General features: G+C 35.3%; 1 protein-coding gene across 1 annotated transcript in view; it reads left to right on the plus strand.

Moving 5' to 3' along the window:
• The window catches only part of LOC126966819 (protein yellow-like), a 52,784-nt gene extending 38,396 nt beyond the window's left edge, over window positions 1-14,388 (plus strand). Inside the window, exons 5-8 of the mRNA XM_050811076.1 lie at window positions 6,561-6,747; window positions 7,749-7,943; window positions 9,798-9,930; window positions 12,490-14,388. Coding sequence (XP_050667033.1) covers window positions 6,561-6,747; window positions 7,749-7,943; window positions 9,798-9,930; window positions 12,490-12,597 — 623 coding nt within the window. The 3' untranslated portion in view covers window positions 12,598-14,388. The remainder of the gene's footprint in view (window positions 1-6,560; window positions 6,748-7,748; window positions 7,944-9,797; window positions 9,931-12,489) is intronic.
• Window positions 14,389-16,588: the final 2,200 nt, after the last annotated feature.

A 16,588-nucleotide genomic window follows, 5' to 3' on the forward strand; every position in this document is an offset into this window, starting at 1 on the left:
AAAGATTGAATGATATAGGACTATTAGTGTCTAATAAAATGATAACAGTTACAAAGGAATGTATGTTCAAGCGAATTTCGACTTACTTGTTTATTATGACTGTAGGAGAATGATATTAAGGTGGGCCAAGATTCAATTTTGTAGAAAGTAAGTACATAGAATTATTTGAATCATTTGTTCTTCACTTCATCATCATGGAATCCCCGTTCAATGATGACTCAGACTCACCCATGTCCGATCAGGTTTTGATAGGAAGTACCTAATAAGATAATGAGGAGTAAAAAAGCGGCCAAGTACGAATCGGACTCGCCCATGAAGGGTTCCGTAGCAGCAAGTCACATAATGTAAAAGTTATATAGAAAGGAAATTGATATTAAATTATTTAAATGGAAAAGGCAAAAAATCTTTGCTCGAACTCATACAGTGCAAATGAGCTCTCATCATTTATACGTATTAAAAAAAACTACTTACTAGATCTCGTTCAAACCAATTTCTTGTAGTTTTGGAAGTGTCTCTCGCGCAAACTATTCAGTTAAGAAAAAAAATGATATCAGAAAGCCGAAAATCATTTTTGAAGACCTATCCATAGATGTATGAGTTTAATGAAAAAAAATTTGTAGTTTCAGTTCTAAGTATTGGGAACCCCTAAAATTGATTGTTTTTTTTATTTTGTGTGAAAATATTAATGCGGCTCACAGAATACACCTACTTACTAAGTTTCAACAGTATAGTTCTTATAGTTTTGAAAAAAAGTATTTGTGACATACTCGGACAGACATGACGAACCTATAAGGTTTCCGTTTTTTGCCATTTGGCTACGTAACCCTAAAAATGTTATTTTAATAAGTGAAGAACAAAAAATAATGGTTATAATTTTATATTACATTGTAGCCGATTTAAATATGCTAATTTAAGATTGACATGTCCTTAAATAATTTATACTAGACAGAGACTATTGCTGTTAGATAACCGATAAAAACAGGCCAGGTTTATTACTTTAGAGTGCGTAACAAGCTACGTCTTACACTTTAGTATACATGCATTGCTGAAAATAGAGGTTAACTGTCAACCCCATTTTTTTACGACGTTTTCACAGTGACAGTCTATCTAGACGTATAAATGATCATAAGGACATGTCATGTACTTTAAAAATAAAAAAAATAACGCAAAAACGAATTTAACATTAATATCAATAAATTATTGTAAGTAATAATAAAATTATTTTATTTTTATGCTGACCGTATAATACACGTCAATATGTAAAAAGAGAAAACTGCTTGATTGCTGAATGGATCGCTAACCATTAGTTAACTTATTGAACGTATTTGCGGATACTGTTATAACCAATGAATAATTAATAATGCACTCACAGTGAACAAAACGGAAACAGTTAGATAATATTCGCACGAAATCATAATATTACCTTCGCAATATTAAATTTCACTTTTAATTGCTATTTATGAAGCGTGAAGAAATCACTCTTGTTTCGTGTTAATATACTTTCAAATTTACCTCAAGGTTTGGTTATAGGCCGGATGATATATCAAAGTTGTAATATACTAATAATACGCACGGACGAGTAAAAAAAGAAGGAATCCGCGCCGTGATATTAGCAAGTGAAGCACTGTTATGCTAGTGTGTGTGCGGTTACGGGGGATACAAGTTACACGATTTTTCTCCCTTAAATAATCACTAAAAGTATTTGTAAGCCTCTAAGTATTGTTTTTACACATTTTCAAAAGTCTCTAAGTATTGTTTTTACACATTTTCACAACGCACGACGGCATTTTTAAAATATTTTATTGAGTCGCAAACTGATCTGTTACAGACAATGACAATTTTCATAATGGCCGCATCGGCCTGTAGTATTGTAAGTGTGTGCGTGGGGCTATGTATTTACATTTTAATCGGCTTGTTTTGGTGCTACACTGTTATGTGACACGGAGTCCTTATTTTTTTACAAGTCCGTGACCTATATCTGTTTATTTCTCTTCACAAAAGAGCTTTACTGCAGTAGATACATAAGTTTTACATTTTTAACAGCTGCTATTTATGAGGAACTGGTGTTGGAAGTAGGTTATGCCTGTGTTACAGATCACTAGGACCTCACCCCTAGATTTCTCGATTTAGAATTTGTAAAATATGACAAAATAACCACTCTTTTAAGACAAGTTTTCATTTAGTTATATTAAGAGTATTGAGATTGACAGAACTCTATTTGATATATTGTAAAGATTATATACCTTGAATAGAATGCAAACCTAATAGGGCTAATAAGGATCGGAAAAAATAAATACACAAACGACTAACGACTAACTAACTAAAAGACAAATGACTGTTTTTTTCTATTATATCTCTGATTAAGGATTATATTAAATCCAGATTGTATACGGTTACCTGTCACATTAATACAAATACCAAGCTAAAACCCAAATACATGTATTGAAAAAGAGATAACCAAAACGATGATCAAAATAAGGAAATGGATTAAACTATTAACGGCCGTTCTCAATATACTATCTACAGATAGAGATAAATTACTACCTTCTACTGTCAGTAAATAGGTGTCAATAATCTTAAGCTGTCCCAATATACCCGATAATTCATTCTTATCGCCTTATATTGGGACGCGTGAATTGCAATTTCCATACAAACTTCTATCGCTGGTAAGCTATAGCGTCGTTCCATTGACAGACAGCGTGTACGAAAAAGTGAGTTATTGTCGATAAGTTTATTGGGACAGAAAAGTCAACGATAGTTACGAGTTATCTCAAGTAAGACATAAATTGAATATTGGGAACGGCCGTGAGTCAATTAAGATTAAATTGAATATAGAAACCAACCGCTTGGAATACTATTATAAAACTCCAGATAGTTTAAGAAAAAGAAAAACTTGAAAGAATATTAGTTAAATTTAAAAGTTGGAACCTCGTCATAAGCAAAAATATTTTATTTAATTTTCCAGATGATGAAATATAAATTCCATTTATTTCTCTATGGCTTAAAACACTTTTCGTGGAAAAGGAAAGTGATTCCTTTACATAAATGATATAACAACCAACCACAGTAATAATATCATCTTGTTATATACCAACAAACCTTACACAACGCAGTTAGTGTGTTCTACAAAATGGTATTATTGACGTGACCAAATTGGCACGTCCGTGACATAGTTACTCACTCGTACTAAATGTGTATGCATCATTTTCCTATAGTATTTAACCCAACGGAGATGGTACCTGTATTAATTAATAACAGCGGAATTCGTAAGCTTCTAGCAAAATGTGCGATGGATGCGATGTGTGTGTTTGCGTTACGAAAGCTAATTAGCGATTTGGTGATGATTTAAGGAAGATAAGTATATGTATGAATGCAAGAGAAACGGCGTCATTAATGATTGGCATCCAAGTCTTTGGCTCAAATAGTAACTGTGAATGTCTAAAATTTTCAAAAGGTGCAATAGAATAGGTGTGACTTTTTTTACTCGATACTTGATTCAAACAAACAAAAATATTTTTATTTCGTAGGTAAATTGCATTACACTTTAAATATTTTTTTTTTCATACAGCTCGTTCGGAAGACAGATTTCCTTAGAGAAGAACGAGCAAGAAACTCTAAGGTTGCTCTTATCAAAACTGAATGATATTACAGATTCTTATTTTCAAATTAATTTTACAAATCATTTCAATTATAATATATGCAAAGTAATGCAACAAAATACACAAACGTCAATAACTAAATGCCTTACACGAGGAAGTAAAAAAAAATGTAAATTAATAAGTAAAAACATAGTTAAAGTTATTGAGTACAAACTTAAAGTAACTGAGATTAAAAAATCATCATACAATATTGATAGTACCTAAAGTCAGTCACTTGTACGTATATACGAAACAACTCTACATTATAATCTCACCACAAAGGTTGGTAACGTTTTGCTTAATCGTAACCGTAATCAAGTGTGTTTCCTTAAAATAATTTTAATTTTATTTATTTCTTTATTCATAAAGGCTTACCAACTAAAAGCAATTTATTAACTTGTGCAATAATTAATCAAACAAATATAATAAAATAGTTTAAATGTACTTAAATTATAGGTAGGCACAACATTACTATACGAAATACATGTGATATTTTAAAATCTATAATCTATAAATTTTGGAGAGCAATATAAATTTGTTTTTTAAAATTAAGAAAGTTTGAAAAGAAGATATCAATGTTTTCATCTATATTAAAAATACAATTATATAATTGTAACATTAGCTGTACAGGAGAGTTTAATTTATTTTATTTGATAATAATTACTGTGGTGGAATTTTATGTGCATTGGGGAAAAAGTATTAAGCCGATAATTGAAGGCAGGCACATGCAAACCGATTTGAGATAAAAGCGATAAATATATATAAATAACACTCCCTCATAGATCTTATTTCTGCTGACAACTCTCTACACTATCTCCAATATATTCTACTTCCTCCGTTTGGGATGGAGATGATAGTTACACGATCAGTCGTTGGTCGGCACTAAATCTCATAATAAAGTTGTCATCGGTCATAACCGTCTCCATTTGGTTAAACACTTATGTCTAAAGAAACCAAGACCGCTAGCCTGTCTGATTTTTCAAGAGTATCTACGCATAACGAATTTCGACTTTCTGCAACTTTCTTAACTTTGAATTCAATTCTATGTCTAACTATCTCTACTTATGTACAATTTACATTACAGAGCACATCTTTAACTGTCTTCGTGCTTGTTTTAACAAATTTATTTAATCCTTAATTAGAAAGTAAAATGCGTCCACTTTGTTTTTCTTTTATAAGCTTTTAATATTCAAACAATAGGTAACATTATGCATTGCCAATGGTTTTAAATAAGTTACTTTATTCGTACTATTTACCAGTGGGAGGTTCCTTTGCACAGGAAGATTATGGGTACCACAACGCCGCCTATTTCTGCCGTGAAGCAGTAATGTGTCAACATTACTGTGTTTCGGTCTGAAGAGCGCCGTAGCTAGTGAAATTACTGGGCAAATGAGACTTAACATTTTATGTCTCAAGGCAAGATTTAAGACGAGCGCAATAATAGTGCCGCTCAGAATTTTTGGGTTTTTCAAGAATCCTGAGCGGCACTGCTTTGTAATGGGTAGGGCGTATCAATTACCATCAGCTGAACGTCCTGCTCGTCTCGTCCCTTATTTACATAAAAAAATACTACTTACAGCTTTTGAGAGCAATGTGACATTACTTCAGTAACCGATGAACCGAATCTCCATACGATTTTGTATGTATTGGTGAAGTTTTACAAGCACTGGCGCTCGAAAATGTTCCCTTTAATTTTTAAAAGGCTATTTAAGATATCGTTACATCAAATTGGATGCACTCAATGTGGCCATTTTTTCAGCGCATTCTTCGAATACAAATTCGCAATCACCGCACGCCTAAAGTGGCATTTAGTGTCGAGGTGAAATATTGATCGTTTTGTGTTCCGTAGAAATGACTTCATTGCGCATCTTCAAATGAAAAGATATTCATCTTATTATTTGTGTCCTACACTTGACCATGTACCAGCACTTCGGTAAACATTGAAAAAGAGTGGTTAGAAAATGATTGGAACTCTTAATGATTGGAATATCTACAAGATGCTGTAGTAAAATAAATAGAACGTATTGAGATATTTGATTAGAAAGTAAATAAAACATAAAAAATCTTAAGAGTTATGAGTACGGTGCATCTACGTAAATAAATCGTTTTGCGTAGAAATTGTGTTCTTAATGATATAATGATAATGAAAAAAGTTTTATACATATTCATGTGTATTACGATCATGAACAAAATTTGGTTTGACAGGATTATACAAGAGTTGTCCGAGAGGTGGAGGATTTGATTCCTGATTGAAAATGCTGAATAAAGAGTCACGTAACACCACGCTATACAGCCAGAAGGCCTCGCCCCTCTCTCTCATACCGCACCCCGTCGTAGACCCGTTTTGTCGTGGAAATGACTCTTTGCATGAAATATAAATTGTGGAATGGTCTATCTAGTTATACACAGACCTCCTACAACTATAAGTTACCTGGAAGAGATCGCTGAATAGCGGTATGGTATAGTCGCCTAATTGTGTTACCATAACTATTGTTTAGTACATACAAATTGTAACTTTATTATATATGTTTGTTGCAATAAAGAATTTTATTCATTGTAATTGTTACACTGAGATATAAAATACATAATTTTCAACACACTTGCTCATGAAGAGATAATTTGCGCGGCATTTCCCATCATTTTCATATTTTGTTTGTATCCCATTTGTTGCTATGTAGTAAATAGTTGTAAAAATGTCAACATTTAATGATTGACAGATTTAACCTCGTCAGTAATACCAACTGCAGACGAAAGTGAAATACCTGCAAAATCTAGAGAAGTCGTTTTGAAAATTCTATATTCACCAATTGTTTTAATAATTAAACGATTTTTGCAATACATGTTTGTTTTTTCCTCGTAAGTGTGTGGAAAAAGTGCGTATGAAACTCGTGACCAAGTTATCTCACATTTGATAATTTACAGGTATAATAGTGTACGACAGTCGCCGCGACAACGCCTGGAGGGTCAGTCACGCGTCCATGTATCCGGATCCAGACCTGGGGGAGTACGACATCGGAGGAGACAAGTTCACCCTGATGGACGGCATTGTTGGTCTCACTCACTCACCAGCACAGGGTCTCCTCTACTACCAGCCACTAGCTACAGACAGGTGAGCTTCTTTTTTTATTAAAAGGAGGACAAACGAGCGTACGGATCACCTGGTTTTAAGTGATCACCGCCGCCCACATTCTCTTGCAACACCAGAGGAATCACAGGAGCTTTGAAGCTATCCATGTCGTGTCGTCCGTATCTTGTGTAACATCCGAGGTTTACTTCAGATCAAGAATTATTATGTTTATGAAGCTACTTAGCAAAATATAATCTACCGTCATATTACAAATTCAAGCGTAACCGATAATTAGAATTATATAAAAATATCTTAATAATAGGAAACTATTATTATTGGCAGTAAGGATTACTGTTCATGTTCCGTATTAGATATTATTGTTTATTCTCTTATAATTTTAATTTGATCGGATGAATAAACAATATTATTAGTAAGAAATATTAAGTAATATGCATAATATATTATTTGTAAATCTAGGTTTATGATATGTATTTGTTATTTTTTTTTAATAAATAAATAATAAAAAAATATTTGAATAACGCGCTCATATAAACAAAATATTTGCAAAAGTATACAGCCCCAAATTATGCATGATAATATGATTTAACCTACTTCAAAACAAGAGGGAGCCATAAACAAGGTAATACGCCTTGATAAAAGCCTATTATATTTTGTTACACATCCAATGATATCCATACGTAATTAAAATCAAAATTGTACTTCAAATTAATTGAAAATAAAGTATTTAAAAATTTGAATGTGCGTGTGTTATGCTGGAGATGCCTGAAATTTCACAAAAGTGGTACAGCCATTTATACAGGAGTATAAATGTTTGTAAGTGTACATATCCATACATTCATCAAATAACCAGACGTATTTAAATGGAAATTTAACTAATTTGAGGCGAGGGCCCAGAAAAAAGGATTCAATGAGTGACGTCATGAACTTATAATATAAAGCGCATTTAGTTTATATTTACTCAAATATTTTGAAATTGCAATAAAAATGTGATTTATTTTAATATATATATGATATATTTTCAGATTGTTCAGTGTATCAACAGCGGTGCTAGCATCCGGGCCACCGGCAGAGGGCGCTGATTTGCCAGTGAACCTGGTCGGCCGTAAGTCATCGCAAGGTCTTGGCATTGCAGTTGATCCTCGGGACGACACCATTATATTCAGTCCGATGACGGAGACCGCGATAGCCGCCTGGAACCCAGTCACCAACTCTCACAGGTAAGACTCTTCTAAACAAGGCTTGGAAAACAAAATAAATCTAACCGGTACCTACAGACAGAATTTATTAAACATTTGTTATTAACAACCGACGTACAATAAACAACTAGATTCACAGTCACGCTCTAAAATATGTCTGAAGCAAAACTTTGCCTACACGTCTATTAGGCAGAGTTTTCGTCCAGTTGTGTTTTGACCGCGCTTTGAATACACGCCACGCAATCACAAAGTTTTCAGTGCAAATCTTTCCAAATAATAGCATACCCAAACTTAAAAAGGATGGAGTGTCGTATTTCACGGAAGTGCACTTTATATTAACGAAATTATGTAACTAACTTGACGTTTTTAATAATTACATTTTAATTGCTAAAACAAATATATCGCCAACGAAATATGAGAGAGAGACCACTGTGAGATCGGTTAACAATTTAGATTTTAAACATTACTGCTACGATATAAGATGTTAATTTAAATGAATGTTTTAATGTTATTTGTATGTCTATTAAGGCGAAGAGTAAGCAGAAAACACGCAAACATGGTATTTTTAGACAAGTTTTGTGGTGAAAGAATATCATTTCGAGCTATGAACACTACTTAATCCTGTTACAAATATCCTTAAGTCTTATTTGTGGGTTGCTAATGCTTGCTGTTGGTTATAGTAAACATTGCAGAGCCTTTTTGAACTACCACTTTTCTTTGAAGTTAAACAAGTTTTTTGGCATGGTGTGACGCATTTTTTTGGTACTTATCTCTGAAAAGTTATTCTTATAGCTTGTACTTTTTTGTGTAGGTTCATTTATTCAGATTAGTAGTGAATAACGAGGATTGTAAGCATATAAACTGTATTCCACCCAAGAATTTGTTGTTGGCTTTGTAACATAGATGGCGGGCCGGCAGCCGTGAACTCATGTCGCTCAAGGTCGCTGGCATTTAGTGTCGCCTTAATGTTCAAAGTTAATATATATACACAACGCACGACACGGATATTTCTTAAGAGATTATGAGTCTAGCTGTTTAAAGTACCTTAGGTTTGTTATTTACCATAACCAAAAGGTAACGGTTTCTGATTATTTAAGTTCTTTACATTAAAGGTTTTATTAACTAATTCGGTCAGGAGCGGTTTTTCCGCCTACGTTTATCGCCGAGTATTTGTCACAAAAAAAAAATCAATTTTGTTTGAACACGTTACTGCGCGAGAGGAGTGTGTGTACCTTCTCAGTATTTGATTTAAGGTGACACAAAATGACAGCGGCCTTGAGCGATATGAGTTCACGGCTGCCGGCCCGCCATCTATGTAACAAAGCCAACAACAAATTCTTGGGTGGAAAACAGTTTATACGCTTACAATCCTCGTTATTAACTACTAATCTGAATAAATGAACCTACACAAAAAAGTTGAAGCTATAAGAAAAAAATTTCTGAGAGAAGTACCAAAAAAAAAGCGTCACGCCATGCCAAAAAAGCGTCACGCCATGCCAAAAATGCGTCACGTCATGCCAAAAAACTTGTTTAACTTCAAAGAAAAGTGGTAGTTCAAAAAGGCTCGGCAGTGTTAACTATAACCAACAGCAAGCATTAGCAACCTACAAATAAGACTTAAGGATATGTGTAACAGGATCAAGTAGTGTTCATAGCTCGAAATGCTATACTTTCACCACAAAACTTGTCTAAAAACACCATGTTTGCGTGTTTTCTGCTAACTCTTCGCCTTAAGCGAAAAAACCTTTTGAGATTTATACTTATTGAAGCCTTTTAAAGACACTTCGTCTTTGAATATCTCTGACCTTCGGTTTTCTTCCAGTTTCTCCCGCACTCAAAAGATAATAAGACTTAATACTTCTCATTTGCTTGCAGAGTTTTGGCACAAGATCCCGAGAAGCTACAGTTCTGCGCTGAAGTGAGGTGGGCTGAGAGAGATAATGGCGCTGTATGGGTTCTATCCTCGCGATTCCACAAGTTCTTCAAGCGATCCGTCTCCAAAAATGAGGTCAGTGTTATACAATCATATGTTATGTTAAAGAGTTTTTTTTAAAGAAAATAAGGGACGAGACGAGTAGGACGTTCAGTTAATGGTAATTGATACTCCCTGCCCATTACAATGCAGCGGCGACAAATAGGTTGTGTTATGTGTATTTACCAGTGCGAGGCTCCTTAGCACCGCATACCGGCAAGAATATGAGTACCACAACGGCGCCTATTTCTGCCGTGAAACAGTAATGTGTAAGCATTACTGTGTTTCGGTCTGAAGGGTGCCGTAGCTAGTAAAATTACTGGGAAAATGAGACTTTACATCTTATGTCTCAAGGTGACGAGCGCAGTTGTATTGTACTCAGAATTTTTGGGTTTTTCAAGAAACTTGAGCTCTAAAATTAAATATCCACTCTAAATAAAACACTTTTTAAAGGATAAAACGCGTTCAATTGTAACTTTGTTTTGACATCGTATTTTTGCGTAGTTATATTTTTATTATTATTTTAGTTAATGTATAAAATAAGTAAATCCTTTAAAAAGTGTTTTATTTAAATGTGTTACACTCGCGTTCATTAAAGAAAAAATACAATATCCACATTCACACATCACTATAGCATAATACTTACAATTATGCTTGATATTATGTTTAGTAATATTCTAAAACGTGATGATGCAAAAATAACACAGCGATGTATTCATAATTGCAAATTATTACCAAGCGTGCTTTTATCGGGATTCCCACTGAACCGAAACCACTATCGAATTAGTCAGCGAAGCGTGAATCCTCGACATAGTATTGACGATACACAAGGGGCATTTCGTGACAGGCCTCATTCACACAGGAGAATAAAACGCAAAGCAAATAATATCACAATTATACCACTAAGGGTTATCCATCCAGCACGTTTTCAAAGCGCTTATAAATCAATAAGTATTCGAGTGCAAATTTATTTCACTGCAAAGTTTTTCTAACGGACATTTATAAAACTCACATGCAATGCACCTAATAAATTATATTATTTTAGATCTTATTTTATGATAAAGATTGAACGATGACCAATTTTACATGTAACTAAATTGAACAATAATAAAATTATATACTTAATAAATATATTTAAAAGTTTAAAACTACATTAAGAATACGTACAAATAACCCTTGCATAATATCCGCGTTTGATTGTTGACACATGAAAGAGCCATTATTGCAAAAAAAAATCTTTAAGTACGAACTTTCTTTTATTTTAGTAATCTATTTTATAAGCGTTTTCTTCGTTTGCTTTTCATCTGACATAGGCCTTTTCCAAATTTCTCGACTGTGATCTATATATACAAAGTTATTCTTCTTCACGTTGATCCAGATACTTTTTTAATGTCGTCTTCCCATCTAACAAATAGTATTCCACGGGTTCTTTTCCCTTGTCCTAGATACCAGTCTACGATGTACCTCTACCAAACCTTCTACCATATAATATGTCCTTGTTCCTATTTTAGTTCTCATTGTATATCCTGCCCATTGCCATTTTAATACTTTTACATTAAGTGGTCTATGCTTTATAAGTTTGTCTTCTTTCTTATTTGTGTTAATCTTACTTTAAACCTTTTTTAGATCTTTAACATGCTTCTTTCAGTGGTTTCTTTGTTGTCACTTCCTAGTTTTTGCCTATTTTTCTTTGTTAAAGACCATGTTTGGCATCCATAGGTCAAACAAGGCTTGACGCACGTATTGAAAACTTTCTCTTTATTTTTTGAGAGATTTCATTATATTTTTAAGGATCAGTACCATCTCCATGCACTTGCTACTCTTTGCTCTATTTACTTGTCCGTAAGTGTTTTGCTACTCTGATACTTACATGAAATAACCCTGAGCTGATAGGATAAACTTTCCACCTGTAGGTATATTCATAGCAAAAGAGACTGACACGTAAGACAGACGAAGATCGACATAAGGCACACAACTTCCTATAAAAGAGGATTATATAAAATAGTAAAAAAGTACTATTTATTTTCTATACAAAAAGTACAACAACTACAATGGCGAAGCTTAGCAAGTTAATAATTAATTTATTAATGAGCTCCAGTGTACAAGTGTGCACGGCAAACGTTTCTATGGTCCTATGCTACCGGACACGGCAAGACAGCCGTCAACTGCCAATATCAACGTATCCCTAGACAAAAACATCAGAGTGATTTTTTTACCGGGTGTATTAATAGTTGCTCTTGGATCTAAAGTATTTTGGATCTAAAGTATTTAATTGGCTTTAGCTGGTGGCAGCCATTTTTGTTTAGCATACAAAGGGAACATTATTTTGTGTAATTTTTTTTAGAACAAATAATATTTTTTATAACACAAATGGATTTAACCTCTTTAGTAAAAAAAGTTTTTAAAAGCTTTTGACTTTTCACTTAAGCCGAATGACAAGCACTGCTGGCTGCTGACAAAGCCCTATAAAAATAAATTAAAAAACTCTTGTTTGTTTTCGACCAATAAAGAAATGGATGAAATAAAAATCTTGGATGTATTTCGTGGAGCGTCTAAACTCGAGTGACTACAACTAATGTTTACTTTTTTTTTCAGATCAACATCCGCATAATGCGCGTCATAGAAGGAGGTTATGCAGGGTACGGGCCTGTACAGTCACACCTTCTACGCAGATCCACTGCCAACTTTACTGCTAATTATTAATTGGACATACAAGCGATTATGTGACCATGAGTGCAGATACCAACAGGATACCTCACTGGCTGTTAGCATATGGAAAATGGAAATCAGTCATCTTATCATTAGGCATCAACAGCTTATTAATTGTATATCCGCGCGCGACCGAAACGTATCTTCTCAGTACCGACGGCAAAACAACGTCTCGTATCTTTTTTGATTATTTAGAATTACTCTACTAACGCTACTATGCTCGAGAACTGTCATATTTAAAATACTTTGACAGTTCACATACCATTTTGACTGCGCGTGGATTATACCGTGCTGTGAACGACATTGGAACGTGAAAAAAATCCAATTATACTTTTTGTTTGTTTTACACAATTTTTTAATTGTGTTTCTTCATACTCATAGACTTAAAAGTTTTTTGTTACACTCACACTTATTCTGAAGGTAAAAAGGTATTTACACGGGTATTATAATTATTTAACTCTAATTTTTACGTTTCATATATCCTAGAAATACATTACCAACATTAAACATTGATATAGATATCGAAGGATCCTGTTGTATCAATCTCATATTTTTCCTACGGCGGAGTAATATTATCTCATATTTTTATGATATTTTTTAATACCTGTTAATATTTAAATCCATGAATTTACCTAATAACAGCTATATTACGTATGAACGAATTATACGTGTATCATGTGTGTGTATAACTATTATATCATTAATAAAGATGACAATACAACAATATAATTTTCTTTAATTATAATTACGTTGTTAATAACTGCGACATTATCGGAGATGAGTGTAAAATACTATTAAATGTAGTTACATGTTAAAGGCCATTTAAATGTTTATTTTGTATGTTTTGGCTCTAGTCTCGCAAAAAAATAATGTATATTTTTAATGTACGTACATTTATATGTATAAGTTGCCGAACAGTTGATCATCCAGTCTAATTTATATGTTTTTATTTAAGCTCAGAGTCATAGTACCAATTACTGAAGTTATAATATGATACCTTAGGTTCTAAGCTTACAAACGCTATTTCAAACTTAGCTCTGAATATGTTAATAGTAATAGGGTACGCGAGCGAATTTTGTGGTCTTCTGTCAATTGTAACGTTTTTTTTATCCTTTACAATGTTTTGCTAATCCTGTGGTAAACTAAATGTTACTATTAATTCGCAAATAACATATAATATACTTTTAGTGCTTAGGAGCTTCGAAATTTAAATAAGAATGAATTTATGAAAACTAACGTAAGAAATAATAGAAAGTTACGAAAGGATTTTACTAACGAATAAAATAATTCAAGTGTAGTTATAGAAACGCATATATTATGATCGGCACAATTGCTACCGAGTTGGCGATATTCAAAAATGAATTATTTCTTATTTCTAAGAGCAAGTTTTAGGATTATATTTTGGAGGAATTAACCAATGCTCCCTTACTATTAAGGAAAAGTACTCATAATATTATGAATGCATAAAAAGATCGATACAATAAACACCGATGATAATCGATTCTAGTAAAATACTAGAAATTATAGTAAGGGTCAAAATATGTGTTTATTGTTCAATATTTAGAGTTCTTCCCTTTTGCAAAAGAAATTGTATTACGTATTATTGTATTATGTTTAGGTAATATGTATGCAGTTTTAATATTGTAAAGCCTTGCTATGTTACCAATAGTTTAAAATTAAACTAATTTTGACGTTTTCCTGTAATATTTGATATTGTGATGATAGATAATTGTATATAACTTTTATATTTTTGTAATATCTAATCTTAATAAATTTTTATACAAATATTTGAGTTTTATTGCATCGGCATCATCATGTATACTGCATCACCAGTGCAGTGCTATGCAGACCTGTCGTCTGCATAGCAATGAATGTTGGAGGTGTCCGACATATCATTGATATGCAGAAGAAACAGCGTTGGAGATAGCACACAGCCTTGGGGCACTCCAGCATTCACGGGCTTCGGGTTCGAGCAATATTCGTCGACAACGACCTGTATGCTGCGCCCAGTGAGGAAGCTGGAGGTCCACTTGCACAAGCTCTCGGGAAGCCCAAATTATGGAAGTTTTGAGAGGAGCACCTTGTGCCATACATGATCAAAGGCCTTAGCTATATCCAGGCTAAGTGCCAGGACTTCCCCCTTGCTTTCAATAGCCGCAGCTCATCTATGTGTTAGGTATACCAGAAGATCACCTGCTGACCGACCATGGCGAAACCTGTATTGTCGGTCGTTGATCAACTGGTGACGCTCTAGGAATACCAAGAGCTGATGGCTAATTATGCTCTCCATGATTATGGAGAACAGGGAGGTAATAGCAAAAGGCCTGTAGTTTGCCGGATCCGAACTGTCTCTTTTTTTTTGGATCGGATGGACAAGGGCTGACTTCCATGAGTCAGGGACTACGCCTCTAGAATAAGAGTGCCGGAATAAACGCGTTAGCACCGGCGTCAACGTTCTAAGCACGATTGGCGAAATGCCATCCGGCCCGCTCGACTTCCTGACGTCCAACGAAAACAGCCCGCCTAACAGATTTCTGTCTAAACTATACTTCAGGCATAGAGCTCTGACACCGTGGGATGGTCGGTGGTGTTTTTCCGTTGTCGTTAAGAGTCGAGTTGGAGGCGAAAAGTGCGCACAAGAGATCGGCTTTCTCTTTTGCCGTATGGGCCAGGGTGTCATTCCTCATGTGCAACGGCGGCTTGGACAGCTGGCTGAAGTTACCAAGAGCAGCTTTCGACAACGACCAGAACTTGCGTGTTCCGGTCGGGTAACTGGAAAGCTGCTCGCCGATTTTGACGACGTGCTTTAACTTTGCTCGGGCGATTTGCCGCTTAAAAAATCTGGAGTCACGGTTGTATTTCCTATTAAGAACTATGCAGTTCGGATCCTTTGTGCCCAGCGCCGCAACCCAAGTTCGATACGCCTGTTTTTTGCAGTCAGGTGCTGCTTTAACTGACGCATCGAACCAGGGCTGTGATCTGCCACCGATCGGTACTACAGAGCTGGGTATAAAAATATCCATACCCTGTTGTATCACATCGGCTACTGCAACAGCGCAGGCACTAGGATCATCCAAAGGGAAAAAAACCCTTCCCCAAGGGTAGGATGCAAAAAAGGAACGCATCCTATCCCAATCTGCTGACTTGTAGTGCCAAAGGCGGCGGGTCGCTGGTGATCTGCGACGTTGGCGTCGGATAGGCACTACACTCCTGACCAGGCAATGGTCGGACGTTCCGAGAGGGCCGTCGACAAAGACCTGGTAACCATCGGGATGTGTAGTCAGCAGAAGATCCAATAAGGACGGCATGTGGCTATCCACATTCGGGAGCCGCGTTGGCGACTCAACCAATTGGGATAAATCATACGCCAATGTAAAATTATGCACAGATCGCCCTGCGTAGTTTGTGGTACGTGATCCAAGCCATTCGGCATTGTGCCCGTTGAAATCATCCAAGACTACGATTTCAGCGGAGGGGATCTGTGCAAGCACGTCGTCAATTGCCGCTTGAACGCAGCCCATGAGATGATCGGTTTCTGCGTTACCACTATGGGACCTGTAGACACACGCATAGATGCGTACGCGGTCCTCTAAATCTACGCGGAGCCAGAGAGTGGACAGGTCCGCGGGGTGCCGTGGTGTTACTGCCTCGTTTGTACTTGGTCATGCGCAGTTCTGTCCCCAGAATACGAAGGGCAGCCCGAGCCCTAGGATGGCCTATACTATATATATATACTATGATTATATTAAAATAAAACTATCACTATCAATCGTACCAAGAATACTGGCAGCATTTCCGCGTTGGATAGCTAGTCTGATCCGTTGTCCGAAATAGCTGCCAGAGCTTGGGTTTCCAGTAGCCCTATTGAAGCGCAAAGATAGAGCTATGTACATTCCTCCTCGTCTCGACACCAAATAGCACAAAGATGTAAAACTTACTGAGAGCGACATATTTGTGACGGCCTTCGGCAGTCGAAACCATAAAA

The sequence above is a fragment of the Leptidea sinapis genome, chromosome 11, assembly GCF_905404315.1.
Source record: "Leptidea sinapis chromosome 11, ilLepSina1.1, whole genome shotgun sequence".
Classification (NCBI taxonomy): domain Eukaryota; kingdom Metazoa; phylum Arthropoda; class Insecta; order Lepidoptera; family Pieridae; genus Leptidea; species Leptidea sinapis.